Source organism: Hippichthys cyanospilos, chromosome 5 (assembly GCF_059441005.1).
Source record: "Hippichthys cyanospilos isolate Australia breed blue-spotted pipefish chromosome 5, RoL_Hcya_1.0, whole genome shotgun sequence".
Lineage (NCBI taxonomy): Eukaryota > Metazoa > Chordata > Actinopteri > Syngnathiformes > Syngnathidae > Hippichthys > Hippichthys cyanospilos.
In genome coordinates, this window is record NC_142373.1 from 25135402 (window position 1) to 25149747 (window position 14346).

General features: G+C 38.8%; 2 protein-coding genes across 2 annotated transcripts in view; both read left to right on the forward strand.

Annotated features, from left to right (window-relative positions):
- The first annotated feature begins 702 nt into the window (after positions 1 to 702).
- LOC148424101 (triple functional domain protein-like) lies at positions 703 to 6419 on the forward strand. Its single transcript, XM_088415051.1, has 8 exons — positions 703 to 913; positions 2187 to 2360; positions 2600 to 2752; positions 2836 to 2947; positions 4554 to 4669; positions 4758 to 4883; positions 5093 to 5287; positions 6117 to 6419. Exons 2-8 carry the CDS (start codon positions 2250 to 2252, stop codon positions 6417 to 6419), a joined length of 1116 nt encoding a protein of 371 aa, XP_088271177.1. The 5' UTR covers positions 703 to 913; positions 2187 to 2249.
- Positions 6420 to 8261: 1842 nt separating this feature from the next.
- Positions 8262 to 14346, forward strand: part of LOC148424102 (integrin beta-5-like) — a 48792-nt gene continuing 42707 nt past the window's right edge. The window contains exons 1-4 of the mRNA XM_088415018.1: positions 8262 to 8752; positions 10606 to 10691; positions 10769 to 10976; positions 13630 to 13879. Coding sequence (XP_088271144.1) covers positions 8674 to 8752; positions 10606 to 10691; positions 10769 to 10976; positions 13630 to 13879 — 623 coding nt within the window. The 5' untranslated portion in view covers positions 8262 to 8673. The remainder of the gene's footprint in view (positions 8753 to 10605; positions 10692 to 10768; positions 10977 to 13629; positions 13880 to 14346) is intronic.

Genomic DNA, 14346 nt, shown 5'->3' on the forward strand with positions numbered 1-14346 from the left:
CGAGTTTTGGGAGTAAATAACAGTTGTGTTTGTATCTACTCCTAACGTTAGGCTTTTACGTTTTAGCTTCTCTTTTTTTCCTTTTAAAGAAGAGTAGCACATGTATGTGATTTATAAGGGTTTGTATAAATCTAACTCAGAAAAGCATTATGTAAAAGGTAACCGGCGGTGTTGACTCTGACCAGTGTTTAAATGGGCTGGCACGCTGCGGTACGGCATCACAGCACTCCTGATTTAACCTCGAGCTCACTGAGATCATTTTACTATACCAGAACGAGAACGGACATTACAACTCTTGTTACATTTCTATCTTTTACTTTATGAATTCATACGACTCCTTCAGTTTGACCCTACATAAAAAAGTAATTAGATAACACCCAGACCCACACCGCAAGTTAATTATAACGCCATTTATAGGATGTGGCATGGCACAAGTTTACGGCGTTGGGAGATTAGTCGCTAACGGGAATTTCGACATCTCGCGATGCTCACGAGCCTTGAGGCGTGTTCAAATACATTCAAACATTTCAAAAGCATGTAGAATGTATTTATCTTCCATTTCCTAATATTTATTACAAAGGTATTTATGAATTAACGAACAGTGATTTGCTGTTATCCACTGGCGAATTTACCAGGCAATCATCGAACAAGGGGAGAACTCACTTCTTTGAAGTGAGGGGGTGGGGTCGGAGGGTAGGATGCTGAACTTTTTGAGATCAAAGAGCGTATGACGTCACGATGACCTCTTTGTTCAACTGAAATGAACTGATATGATGAACGTTTCGAGAGTACTCGCTCAGTGTGCGATCCTGTGGCGGAGGAGCGAGGACACACGAATGTCATCTTGAGGCAGAAGCTTTCCACTTCAAAACCCCATTGATTTAAACCTGCTGCAAGCTTTGAAAAGCGGACGGTGAGCTAGAATAAAAATTGTAAAACATTTTATTAGAGGGATGTGTCGCTGGGACTGTGTGATTGTTTTTGAAACTAACTTTCAAAATATGTCGAAGCAACTTTCAAAATATGTTCGTCACCATTATTAATTTCTGCTCGTCTTTAAATTTTGTCAAGTTTGAAATACTAGGTGTTTAAAACTTACATTTGAATGTTAAACTCCTATACTGGGTAGTTGGCCCTAAATGTTCGCAAACGTTTTGATATTTTGATTTGTTTTTAAACAATTAATGTTTGTCTTGTTCGGAGCCACTATGCGCTAAGTATTTTTCACGTCTCCCATATTCTTGTTGCGCGATGGGGTTTTTTTTTTCGGGTTTTGTAGTCGGCGCCTGAAAATCTGCTGTCGGTTTCTCGCGTTTTAACACCACAGGGTAGAAGCGCGTTTCCATTTAATAGTACGAATACAAAAGTCTTCCAAATACATTAATTGTAATTCAGTTTTGTCATGTTTTCGCGTCCTGCCAAACCTCGTATGCAGGCCCTGCTAAATTTGCGCTCTGATTTTTTAAAGCAGTACCACCGATGCTCGAAAATTTCAGTTAAAGACTCAAGTTTAGTTTGCATGCAACCTACATAGACCATATGAGTGTTTAAACGTTTTACCCCGAAGGCCTTTTACAAAATATAGAAAGGTGCAAGGCCATTTTTTCTTAAAATGTTACACACACCAAAACCAATCAATCAAAAAAAAATCAAAATTAATATACTGTTAATCTAATATTTTTTAACGGATACGTTAAGGATTTTGCTAAACATTACGAGGCATTTTTTTTTACTTACCTACCTGCTGAGCTACTTTATCTAGAAAATTATATTAGTAGGGCTACTAGTGGTAGGCTGTAGTCTAAAGATATTTCTAGTATAGATGCTTGTGCCATGGGTCACTAAAAAATGAATGGTGGGCCACAAAATGGCCTCCAGCTCATCAATATTTGCCATTAATTTATTGTTGCACAGGCTACATTTGTACATTTTTTACTTCAGGTATGCCAAATGTCAGTGTGGGAAGAGCTAATTATTTTGTCCCGTACAAGCACGCTTTATTACATATGTAATTGATATTTGTTTGATATTTGTTGAAGATTGAATGCAAAAGTGAGATATAATGAAAGTCAAAATAGCGCTAATACTTTATGACTACAAAATATTGTGATTTTTGCAATAATCCTGCCACAAAATCAGAATTTTAATGTTGTGACAACCTTCGTGTGTCCACCTTCCACCTACAGAAGATCCACTAGAGCGTCAGGCCTACGTTCTGCAATTGCAAAACCACCACCAGTCACCACGACATGGACAACTTCATGAGAGACTGTGCCGACTGGGTGCAGACCCTACATGAAACAGAGGACAAACCCAAGCTGGTCTTTGCTTTTGTTGTCTTCTACGAGACCTCAGAAAAAGTAGGAAATGCATGAGTTGTCACTGACTAAATTTGCGAATTTACTTACTAAATGTACGAGGTTTACATGTCAGTAAATGAACCTACCTTGATGACTATGGTTAAGCAATGCTAGTCTTAAGATATGTGCTTATCTCGAAACGTTGGTTTAAGAAACAAAGAAAAATACCATCAGATTGACATTTTCCATGATAAGCAGAAATAAAGAAGTCCAAAATAAAATGAAAGTCTCTCTTGCAGGTGTGCCATCATTTGGATTCCCTGGAACAAGGATACTCAAGTATGGTGGAGGCGGAATGCTGTGGAGGAGTGGACAAACTTGACCCCAACAGTGAGATGAACTTGACCTTCAGGATCAATAGACACCTGGAGCAGAAGGAAGTCTTGCTCAAGGTTCATATGACACCATGGAAAATCCCAAAAAGATTTAAATGGCACACCTTTAACATGAAGTAATTGTCATTTTTGTCACTCAGGCATGCACTCTGGCCAGGGGACTCGCAGCTATATTCCTCATGTACAAGGAAAGGAACAGTGGCAACGCAGAAATGCAGTGTCAGGGCAAAGCATCACTGCAACAAGTCAGAGGTCAGTTGGTACAAATACTGTAATTACATTACTTAGTCAAAATTAATTTTAACCACAAATGAGTGTTATTATGAAAAAAAAGTTATACTTCATTAATCAATTATTGAACAGCTTCACAACTTGCCATTGAAAAGTCACAATAATTTTAAATGTTTACCAAAAACAAGACAAAAGTGAGTAAAAAGTATTTGTAATACTATAGCGCACCATTGTCATGTTATGCAGTTTTAATTAAAATAAAAACTGTAGGAATCACACAAACATCTGTACTAAAATGATTCAATGAGACCACCCCAAACGTAATTAAAACGTTTTCCAACATTTCCTAAAGCTCATATGCAAATGCATTATGCTAAAAGGTTAAGTATAAGTGAACCATTACTGGGCAGCGTTTTTTTGAATACCACAAAAGATTTGAACTACAGTGGGCCCCCGTTTTACGAACTTAATCTGTTCAGCGGCTACGCTCGTAACTTGAACTGCTCGTATGACGGGCAATCCAAACCTATGTTAATTAGTGAATGCGTGCTACGCGTGCAAAAACCTTAGGTAAAAACATCACGACTTTATACACATATTAAAAATGAGTAACATAATCTAATGTACAGTTAAATTAAATAACATATACAAAGGAAAAATGACATTTACCCCGGCAAGGAAAGTCTTGCCCTTAGAAGATTGCCGAGCGGCTCCGTCCATACTCATGAGCAAAGTTAACTATGCATGCGCCTCCTTCGTATTTTTTTATTATCTCCTGCTTGGTTTCTATTGTCATCATCCTCTTACTTCTTCCTTTACCGCCACTTGCAATTTTAGAAGCCATGTCTAACAGATAAAGTTTGCAAAGTCTTCACAACATTCCTTCCTTCTGTTTTTCACTCATTTTCTCTCCTTCCTTCCATCCCGACCAGCTGTGCCATCAAGCTAGATAAAGGCGTTCGGCCAATAGTGTATCGGCATTTCTGTGATTGACGTGACGCCGGCCAATAGCATCACCGTGACTGAGTCCGTGACTGACACCGTGACTGAGACAGTGACTTGACATTGTAAGAGCAATAGCGTTCAACGTTGCTGTGATGAGCGTCAACTTCTAGTTGACGTAGCAAAGCGAAAATAAATGTACGAATACAATGGCCGGCATGTCGGATTGTTCGTAAGACGGAAGGTTGGTGCGTAAGTGGGGGACAAAAAACTCCGCGGTCCACGCTCGTAAGTCGAAATGTTCGTAATGGGGGACAAAAATCTCCGCGGTCCACGCTCGTAAGTCGAAATGTTCGTAAAAGAGGGTGTTCGTAAACCGGGGGCCGACTGTATTACTGTAATAGATGACATGTACTTTTTTGTTTATGTTGTTATGTTTATGCCGTTTTTAGATTTTCATACCCAAAACATGTTTAATCAGATCAAAGTAGGCTGAAGGTTCACATGGACTGGAAGTTGGATCTCAAACCGATGCTCAAACCGTTTCTCACTTAAACATCGTTATACGTATCCTCAGCCATTCTAAACTGTACAAAATTCATGAGCCAGTCTTTTGTCATCTCCGTTTCCATAACGTGTGTGTGTGTGTGTGTGTGTGTGTGTGTGTGTTATTTTATTTTCACAGATATACTTGATGGCCTGCTGGACAGAGAAAATCGCACCCTCCAACTCTGGAATACAAGAATGCAGAGTTTGGTGCAGTGTCAGCAATATGTGGCATTTGAACGTCGTGCCAAAAAGGTGAACACGTTAGAAAACATCAGTCGTTTATTTCAAGTTTCATGATACCAGCCAAAACATCACACACTTGTTTGTTTTGTTTTTTTAGGTGCTAGAGAGTATTCGCGACATAGGGGAGGTTTACCTGTCCACGCACTGCTCCACTGGCTCTGGCAGGCAACACTGCAGGCAGGATCTGTTGAAGGATCTTGAGGACCTCAACATCATCGCCATGGTGGGTTGGTATCACACTCATCTCAGCTTATTGATGCAAGCTAAAAGAATTTGAGAAATAATGTAATTGCCAGCACCCCTTTGCCATGTTGGATTTTTTTTTCAAGGGTATGTTCCTGTGTATTTCTCAACAAACACAATATGTGTTACAATAAACATCCATTTTTTTTCCCCAAACATTTAAAAATTGTCTTGGTCACTCTTCCACAGGAAACAGAAGAGTGCATGAAACTGCTTATCCAAATGGCAAACAGCTACTTCAACAACGAACACAGATATACCTGTGAGATGAAGAAATGTTTGGCAGACGTGAACCACAGCTACCAGGACCATTGCGTGCGACTGGCCAACCACCGCTGCAGCATTGAGAAAACCTTGGGGAGCTCGTCCAATGCCAGCGAGGAAGTAAGTGTGATTTGACTGTTACAAGCTATCAAGTAGGTCTGGGTATCGATAGATTTCCATCATTAGTTCACAAATTCCCGATTCCATTACCTGATTTGCTTAGATTTTCGATTCGGACAAGGATTTCATGCAGTACCCATTTTAACTTAGTGCTTCCATAAAAATATGAATATTCACATAAAGCATTCAATCCAATGTCGTTATACTGTATTAATCATGTATGTTATTGGAGATACATACACTACTAATTGAAATCTAATAGTGGTGGCTGTGTAAATGAAGTGCCAAAAACACACCCTAAACTTTATGAGATAATATCTAATATCTTGTATACATCTAACACTTCCAGCCAAATGAATTTGAACTTATTGGAAAAATTGTTTTGAGGTCGAGGCCCAAAACCTTTTTTTTTTGCCCTATTTCATGTGTTGAGATGTCCAACTTCCTCAGATTTTAAAGTGTTCAAATTTCAGACCAGCAGCCCTTAGCTGCTATTGGAATTTACCCTCCAGTGTTCATTTAAAACTTCCTGAAATTTTCAGGTCAATGATACTGCTTTCTATGGCTTTCTTCTATGCTTTCTTGGCAACATTCAAATTGCTCTTCATCAATTTTGGAGTGTAGAAGACATTTTTATTTAATTCATATCAAGTTGCAAATTTGGACAGATGATAGTGCAAAAGCAATTGGTTTTAGTCTCACTGACTGGCTTTAAAAAAACAATTACAAGAAGGAAGTGCATAACAGGTTCGATGAATCAAAATGAACAAAGTCATGTCAGCAAATGAACGAAAAATTATTTTTCTTTGTTGATTATCCCAACCAATAGGCCTCCAGCATTGAGAAAAAGAAAAAACGGATCCAGCACACCAGGAAGGTGATCCAGGAGTGCAGCACCCACACATCCACACCAAAATCAGAGGCCAGCGCAGCTGCACAGCACAAGGTGCCCATGTGGAGACTTGGGAGCACCAAAGTGCTCGCTCATTTCAAGAATCTGGCCAGCAAGACAAAAAACAAAACAAAACACGAGCCGCCACAGTGCAGTCCTCTCAAAACGGACGCAGACTACAGTACCGCCGCACTGTGCCATGGAGGCGAGCTTGTGCCCTGCCAATTGGGAGGACCGTAGCGAGTGCCTGGTTCAAGGACTGACCATTCAAGAGCATAATCAGTTTTTGTGATGTTTTCTTTTTATTTATTGCACAGTTGTTTGTTGTTCGTTTTTCCCCAGTGATGGTTATGTATATTGTAAATAACTTGACTTTTTTTTTTTTTTTTTTTTTTACTGTACATTTTATAAAATAAACCACCACTGGCATTTGAACATTTTCGGTCTTGTGTTTTTAGCCTTGCTGTACAGACAATAAGTTTGCTTTTACTGCTTTGTTCACATTTAGCAACTTCTCATAGAAACGTAAGCTACATCTGCACTCAATTACTCATCACATTTTCAATTTGTCCAGGCTTTGTCCCAATTCAGGTAGAGGGTGGACAACGGCTACATTTAGCATTTAAAGAATGTTCATAAGCAGTCTCGATTTGTATTTAAAACAATTGGTTGTATTGTATTAGCTTTTCAATTTGAGTGTGTGAGTGTGTGAATCACATTTTAATTAAGAAGAAAAACACTTTTACACTCATTAAATTCATATTTTCACCAGTATCTCAGAACCAACCTCCATTTATATTGCTTGTGAAGTGGGATTATAAACATGTGACCGAAATGTTTAGCATGATGGTACATGTGACAAATAATTCTCCACAATCTACAATTTCAGATTTAAAAACTAGAAATGCAATTCCTGAAGAAATTGCGTGTGAAGGTGAAAATGCTGAAGGGAGAGGCGTTGAATTGTGGAATGATGCGGAACGTTTGAATGGCTTGAATCTGTGAAGTATTTTGAATATTACAAGGTTGGAACTGTTTGAATAGGTCAAATAATGTAGAAGATACAAGGGAAAAACATAAAAAAAAGTGGAATTGTGGGAATATTTTGAATTGTGGGAAGAGGAAAATGGAATTCATGGTATGGCAGAAATTGGGGGAATCAATTAAAGTTGAAACGGTGTAAATCGGATGAGTAATAGCGAAGAAATAAGGTTCCAAAGTTTTGGTCAGAACAGTGGGAATGAATGAGGAATTATGTGTAGTAATAATAAAGTAGTAATGAATTATTGGAATGTGTGAATATTAGTAATGATGAAAATGTGAAAGGAATGAATTGAATGATGTATGTGAAATGGGAAAGCTTCAAATGTGAAATGTTAAATATGCCATTGGGAATGAATTATGAATTATTATAGGTGAAAAATATGGAATTACGGGAAAATTTTAATATTTATGAATTCTTAATTTATGAAATATTAATATTTACGAAGAGTTAAATATTATGAATGTAAAATCTCAAATGGGAAAGCTCAAAATGTGAAATGTTAAAGCTCCCATTGGGAATGAATGGGGAATCCTCCCATTGAAAATGAATCATCAAATAATAAAGGGTGAAAAATATGGAATTATGGGGAAATATTGGAATGTATAAATTACTGGAATGATGGGAATGATAGGCGAGTTGAATGAGCTAAATATTGAAAATGTGAAATGTGAAAGCAGTAAATATGAAATGTAAAATCACCCAATGTTAAATCAATGGGATTTTGGGCGTGGAAAACAGGGAATAAATATTTGGAAAGAGAAAAATAGAAGTAGTCGTCACACGATTAATTGGAATAATTTGAAATCGCAACGGTGTGAATCAGATTTCGCCTTCAGACAATAATTTTATTCAATACTAATACTACTACCACTACTACCATTGCCACTATGTGTGCATCGAAAGAGGGCGAGAGACATGGCCTCTCAAAACTACCAGCAGATGGCAGCACTGTGATAGTTAGCCTGTGGGGTTTACTCGGTTTATGGGTTAAATCATCCAACTGGGAAAGGGTTAATGGGTGGAGTCTCTCAGCTGGGAAGCTGACCAAGGGAGAGCTAGATCAAATCTGAACCGTCAAGTTTGGAGATGTGCAGCTCTGGTTATCATTGGACGGCTTGTTGTTTCAGTTTACAGCTTGATTAAAGAATCGGTTCGGCATGAAATCTTTGCAGCGGCTCGGCTGCCGCCTGCACGGCTGAAAGCAGACGGGGACGTGGAAAGGAGCTGCCCGAGGCGTCGCAAGTGAACCGAGGAGCGGATCAACAATGGCAACCTGTCGCTGACGCGCACGGCTCGTCGCGATGAGGTGTAAAGAGTCGACCAGCTGGACAGGAACCGGTCCTGAGAGGTTCTGAGGGTCGGGTGAGAGGACCGCTGCGAGCAACGAATCTGGGGTAGTGTGTGGGAGGAGGAGGGGGGTGATTGCACTGTAAACACACGAGTGACGCCATGTGGAGCCCGGCGACACGCGCGTGGAGAGCTGCTGTGTGCTGCTTGCTGCTGCACACATTCCTGCACACTTCCAGAGGTACGCTGACATAATTGATTCTTGAACAAAACATATTTGGAATTTATATAAAAACAAGACGAATACTTACCGAGACCAGATCCACCTCTTCTCCTTCTCCTGCCATTGTATGTTTAAAAGAAAAAAAAAGTGTCGGGAGCACACTAATTTCCGGGTTCGAATTAATGCCATTTTGTGGCAAAATGACACCGGCGGACTCCATAGAGAGCTTATCCAATCACAGCCCACGTATGAGTTGCTTTCTATTAGGCCTAGCTAGCTTGCCTTGAGGTCGCAAATTCGCGAGATGATTGGTCCGAGTGCCGTTAATTGAACGGGCTTTGTCCATTCACTTCCAGAGGGTCGGCCAGAGGTCTCAAACATATATATATATATATATATATATATATATATATATATATATATATATATATATATTTATTATTTATCTTGGGCCCCGATTTTACTTATAGTTTCAGTCAGAGAGTCAGAATTACCGTAAAGTCAAAAGATTTCAAGTGTGTTCATCACACATGTACCTAGTTTTGAGATCAAAGTCTGTTTGAAAGAGAGATTTTGAGCAAAAATGTTTTTTTTTCTTTTCTTCCGAAATTTTAAAAGTTTAAGACAACTTCCAAATTTGGCATTTTAGTCAGAACCTTGAAGTCAAATCAGTGTTTCTGGGCCACATAAAATGTGGCAGGCCGGATTTGCCCCCCGGGCCTTAAAGGGACAATGTGTAAGATTTAGACCATTTTTTGGTAAAAAGGAGTAAAGTAAATGACTTTAAATTTCATAAACTTGCAAATGAACGTATTCTCAAAGACCAACAGTATGTTTTAAATATAATATAGATCTAGTTATCATTAAATTATATTACATGGGGGATGGCACTTCTCCGAAGGCGGCCATGTTTGTTATAGCTACAAATAATGGTAAATGCAGCAACTGTAGTACCTCTTGCTGTCCGTAATGAAAAACGGTCTAAATCTTACACACTATCCATTTAAGTTTGACACCTGTGGGGTAGGCCTTTCTCTTTTCGTCTGGGAGATTTCAGGGAACTTGACGACACAAGCTAGCTGAAATATGATTGGATAAAATGTTTTAATTAAATTTAATTGGAAAAAATCTACTACAGGGGTGTCCATTGTGTCGATCGCAGTTGACTGGTGGCCTGCCTAGCTATTGTTAGTCGCCCGCATGACATAGCAATACAGAAAAGAAAAAAGAGAACGTCAGTCAAGAAGCAAAGAACATCGCATTGTTATATCTATTGCCGCTCCTGCTGTGAGGTAAAAATGATCTAGTTGACCATTGTCTTGCTTCTGGGAGGAACCTCAAAATAAAAGTATTCTAAGTCTGATCGTTACATACATGACATATCCCACATTTTATTTTGAAGCATTGTCTGGCTTTCTCACATTTGGCTGTTTGACTAAAATACAGTGGCTTGACGGGCCACGCCCCCCCCCCCCCCCCCCCCCCCCCCACACACACACACACACACACACCAAAAAAAATCAGATCTCATCCCATAGTTACTGCTTGAAAAATGTGTCTATTCTGCCTGGGTAATTTTACTCCTCTCTGCCTGAAAAGAGAAGCAATGAGTACTGCAAGCCCTAACTATGCTGAGTGAGTCTATGTCTCTCAGTCCAGTTGGTCAAATCTGAACATGCGAATGACACAGCCTAGACGTGTATTTTCATTCATGCTGTTTACTCAGTTGTAATCTTACTAAACATTATTTGCTGATATCGCTGCAAAAGAGCAGATATTAATTTCATATATTTGGTGTATTTGCTTCACTAGTTATTGGGATATCAGCAATATATATATTTATATGACTGACTACCCTACCTCTCCTTCAGGTCTTAATGTGTGTATGAGTGGCAGCGCAACTTCATGTGAAGAATGCCTGCTGATACATCCCAGTTGCGCCTGGTGCGCACAAGAGGTATCATTTATCACTTTTTGTTTTTTTTTTAATATCATTGATACAGTTTACAGTTTTGTCTTCTGTGTTTGAAACAGGATTTTGGGAGGGGGCGGACCCTCACGTCACGCTGCGACATTGTTCAAAACCTACTCAAGAGGGGCTGCCAGAGCCGCTTTGTCGAATACCCAACTAACAGCATCACGGTGCAGCAGAACATGCCTCTGAGCACCAAGGGGTCCGGCCTGACCCAGCAGGATGTGGTTCAGATTAAACCCCAGAGGATTTCACTCAGTTTACGACCAGGTGAAGTGTCAAATGTCATATCCAATCCTTTGACACAGGGGTGTCAAAGACATTTCAACTGTGGGCCAAATTGTACTTCTAGTTTCTGTAGGAGGGCTTTTATGGCTATGAAGTAAAATAAATTTTAAATGCAATCGTCACACATTTACCTAATTTTGAAATCTGTGGCCAGTGAAAACTTTTCAAAAGGGGAATTGGTAACAAAAAAAAAATGCTTGCTGTTTCCAAGTAGACATTTTAGTCAGAAACTTCAATATAAAAGGATGTGGCGGGCCAGATTTCGCCCCCGGGCCTTGAGTTTGACACTGGTGCTTTAACAAGTTAGGAAACAAAAAGAATGGAAATGTGTTTGGCTTTTTTTTTTCATTTTCTATTACCAATGGCGAACTTAAAAAAACAATAGTACATGGGACCCCCAATTTACAACGTCCCTGCATTACGTTTTTTTTACCTTACAACGTGGACCGCGACGTTTCGTTGTCCCCTCTTTACGCCATTTTTTTCACCTTACGCCTTTCGCCCTCACTTCAAAGCTGCTTGCTACTTGTCGGCGTCACGACTCCCAAGATACTGGTCTGCTATTGGTTGGCGTCACGAATTTAAAATGGCGGCATGTTAAAGCTTTGATCTCAGGTGAGGGCTTATAATATCGTATTTAGGATGCATTTTAGTGTTTAATTCAAACTTGAATTGTTTAGCCATGGGTCCCAAGATTGCTAGAGATGTTAAAGAGAGAAGTATGAAGAAGATGACTAATATGGAAACGAGCTGGAGATAATCAAAAAATATGAATGAGGCTAGGCTAGGCTACCCTCGCTAGGAAATATGGCCATTACAAGCCATCACGTCACTCAAAGGTAAATACATCCTTTACAGTGATCCCTCCTACTTCGTGGTCTCAGTACTTAGTGTTTTTTTCCAGGAAAAATAAAAAATATTTCAAAATAAAAAAATCATTTAAAAATGTGCAAAAATGTACAAAAATTGAAAAAAGCAAAAAAGTACATTATACCGTACTGTATTAATCAAATAACGAAGTAATATTAGTTAAGAACTATGTTAAGAATTCTTCAAGCGTTAGAGTTCGTGACGTTTTTTATCTTATTTTGAAATGCATGCTTTTAATTTGTCGGGTCGTGTTGTATTTCCGTTTCCTGTTTTACATTCTCTGTGCGTCATTCGGCTCGTTACGGTGACGTAGTGAATGACAACGTAAGCTCATACTTATAGTTTATTATCATTTTTGTTGATAACGCACGCTACTGCCTATGTTTAGTAAGCGATGAGTGTTTATTCTGTTTATGTGTTCGTTTGTGTAGAGGTTGCACTTTATAGTTAGTAGTTGTTAGTTGTTGCTAACCCGCTAATGTCGGCTAAAAATACACTAAATTCATAGATTAAAGTTCGGCAAGTGTTTATATGTTAGTTGACTGACTTAAACATTGTTGTTGATTTATTATTCAACAGATACTACATGATACACCATACATGAGCCAAAATAAATGTGAAATTCAACATGATGACTTGCGTACTCTTTCACCGGAGTCTTGGTGCAGATAACCAGTCCTGAGAACAAATTCTCAACAAATTAAGTAATATTAGTTATTTAATGAATGTACAATAATGTTAATAAGGATAATGTAATGTTAAATAATAGGAGAAAGGAAATAAAATTGGCAAAAAATACAAAAAAAAAAAGGAATTGTTTATGGTTACTGCGGCTATATTGGGGCGTACATAGAAATCTAGGAACTGACACCCTACTTAGCGGGTTTCAGACTTCGCGAAGGGTTGACAGTCCCCATTAACCGCGAAGTAGGGGGGATCACTGTATTTATTTTTTATTTATGATGTTATTTAGTTGTATACATGTATATTACATATAAGTAGCACTTACTCTACGATTATCTTACCATCTTACTATCTTGATGTTTTCACCTGGGGTACATGTATTCGCTAATTACCATAGGTTTCCATTGCCTGCCATACGACGATTTCACCTTACATACACAATCCCTAAACAGATTAATTTCGTATGGCGGGGGTACACTGTATATTTATAACCGCCGCACACTCATGCACACACAGACCAAGTTAGCAAATATAATTCTTTAGCAGATTGTTGAAACATTATTTGACTGTTAAAAAAAAACAAAAAAACAAACACACACACACACACACACACACATTGGCTCAAAAGCAGAAGGGAAAAACAACAGTCTATTTCCTGCTGAGAAACGTGAGAACATGTATTTTTAAATGCTATAATAATGGCCTGTCACTCTCAAATTGCAATATATTACCCTATATTAATATTCATCATATTGGCTGTATGTTGGGTGCAGCGTCACATTTATGTAAGTTTGAGGTTATTTCATACAATAACAAAGTGTAATGTTGAATTAAAGTTATCAGTATCAACTGAACAAGTTTTAATGACCTTGACAGAATATGAACACTTTTACCATAGACCCTTTTGGCAAACAATTGAAAATCCATTTACAATGAATGATGAATGATTGTTTTTTTGTTTCTTTGTTTGGGGGGGGGGGTATGCTGAATCCAGTTGGGTTAATTTTAACCCGCAAAATAGCTCAAATAGACAGTTAAAGGGTTAACTTGCTTACTGATTGATTTCTTACTGGGTATGCAGGAGAGCAAACGTGGTTTGGGCTACAGGTGCGCCAGGTGGAGGATTACCCCGTAGACCTCTACTACCTGATGGACCTCTCGCTTTCCATGAAAGATGACCTGGACACCATCCGCAACTTGGGCACTAAACTGGCCCAGGAGATGGGCAAGCTCACCAGCAACTTCCGTCTAGGCTTTGGCTCCTTCGTGGATAAAAACATGTCACCCTTCTCCTACACAGCCCCCAAGTATCAGGAGAACCCGTGCAATGGGTAGGTAGTTTTGAAATTGAGGACTATATATGTATAAAAAAGAGGTTTTAAAAGCCCCGGAAAATAGCGTGTGGCCCAGTAATGCGTATGTGTGCGCATGAGGGGTATTTATTCGAGAGTCTGACATCACAGAAGGCGAAACTCGCGAAACGCCACTGATGTGTGTGTGTGTGTGTGTGTGTGTGTGTGTGTGTGTGTGTGTGTGTGTGTGTGTATATATATATATATATATATATATATATATATATATATATATATATTTGACAATCTAGGCAATATTTTAGTCTCTTGAGTGTTTTTTATGCGTTTTCTTATCACACATCGAAAACATCTAAAAGCCTATCTATCTATCTATCTATCTATCTATCTATCTATCTATCTATCTATCTATCTATCTATCTATCTATCTATCTATCTATCTAACTTTCCTATCTTCCTATCTATCTATCTATCTATCTATCTAACTT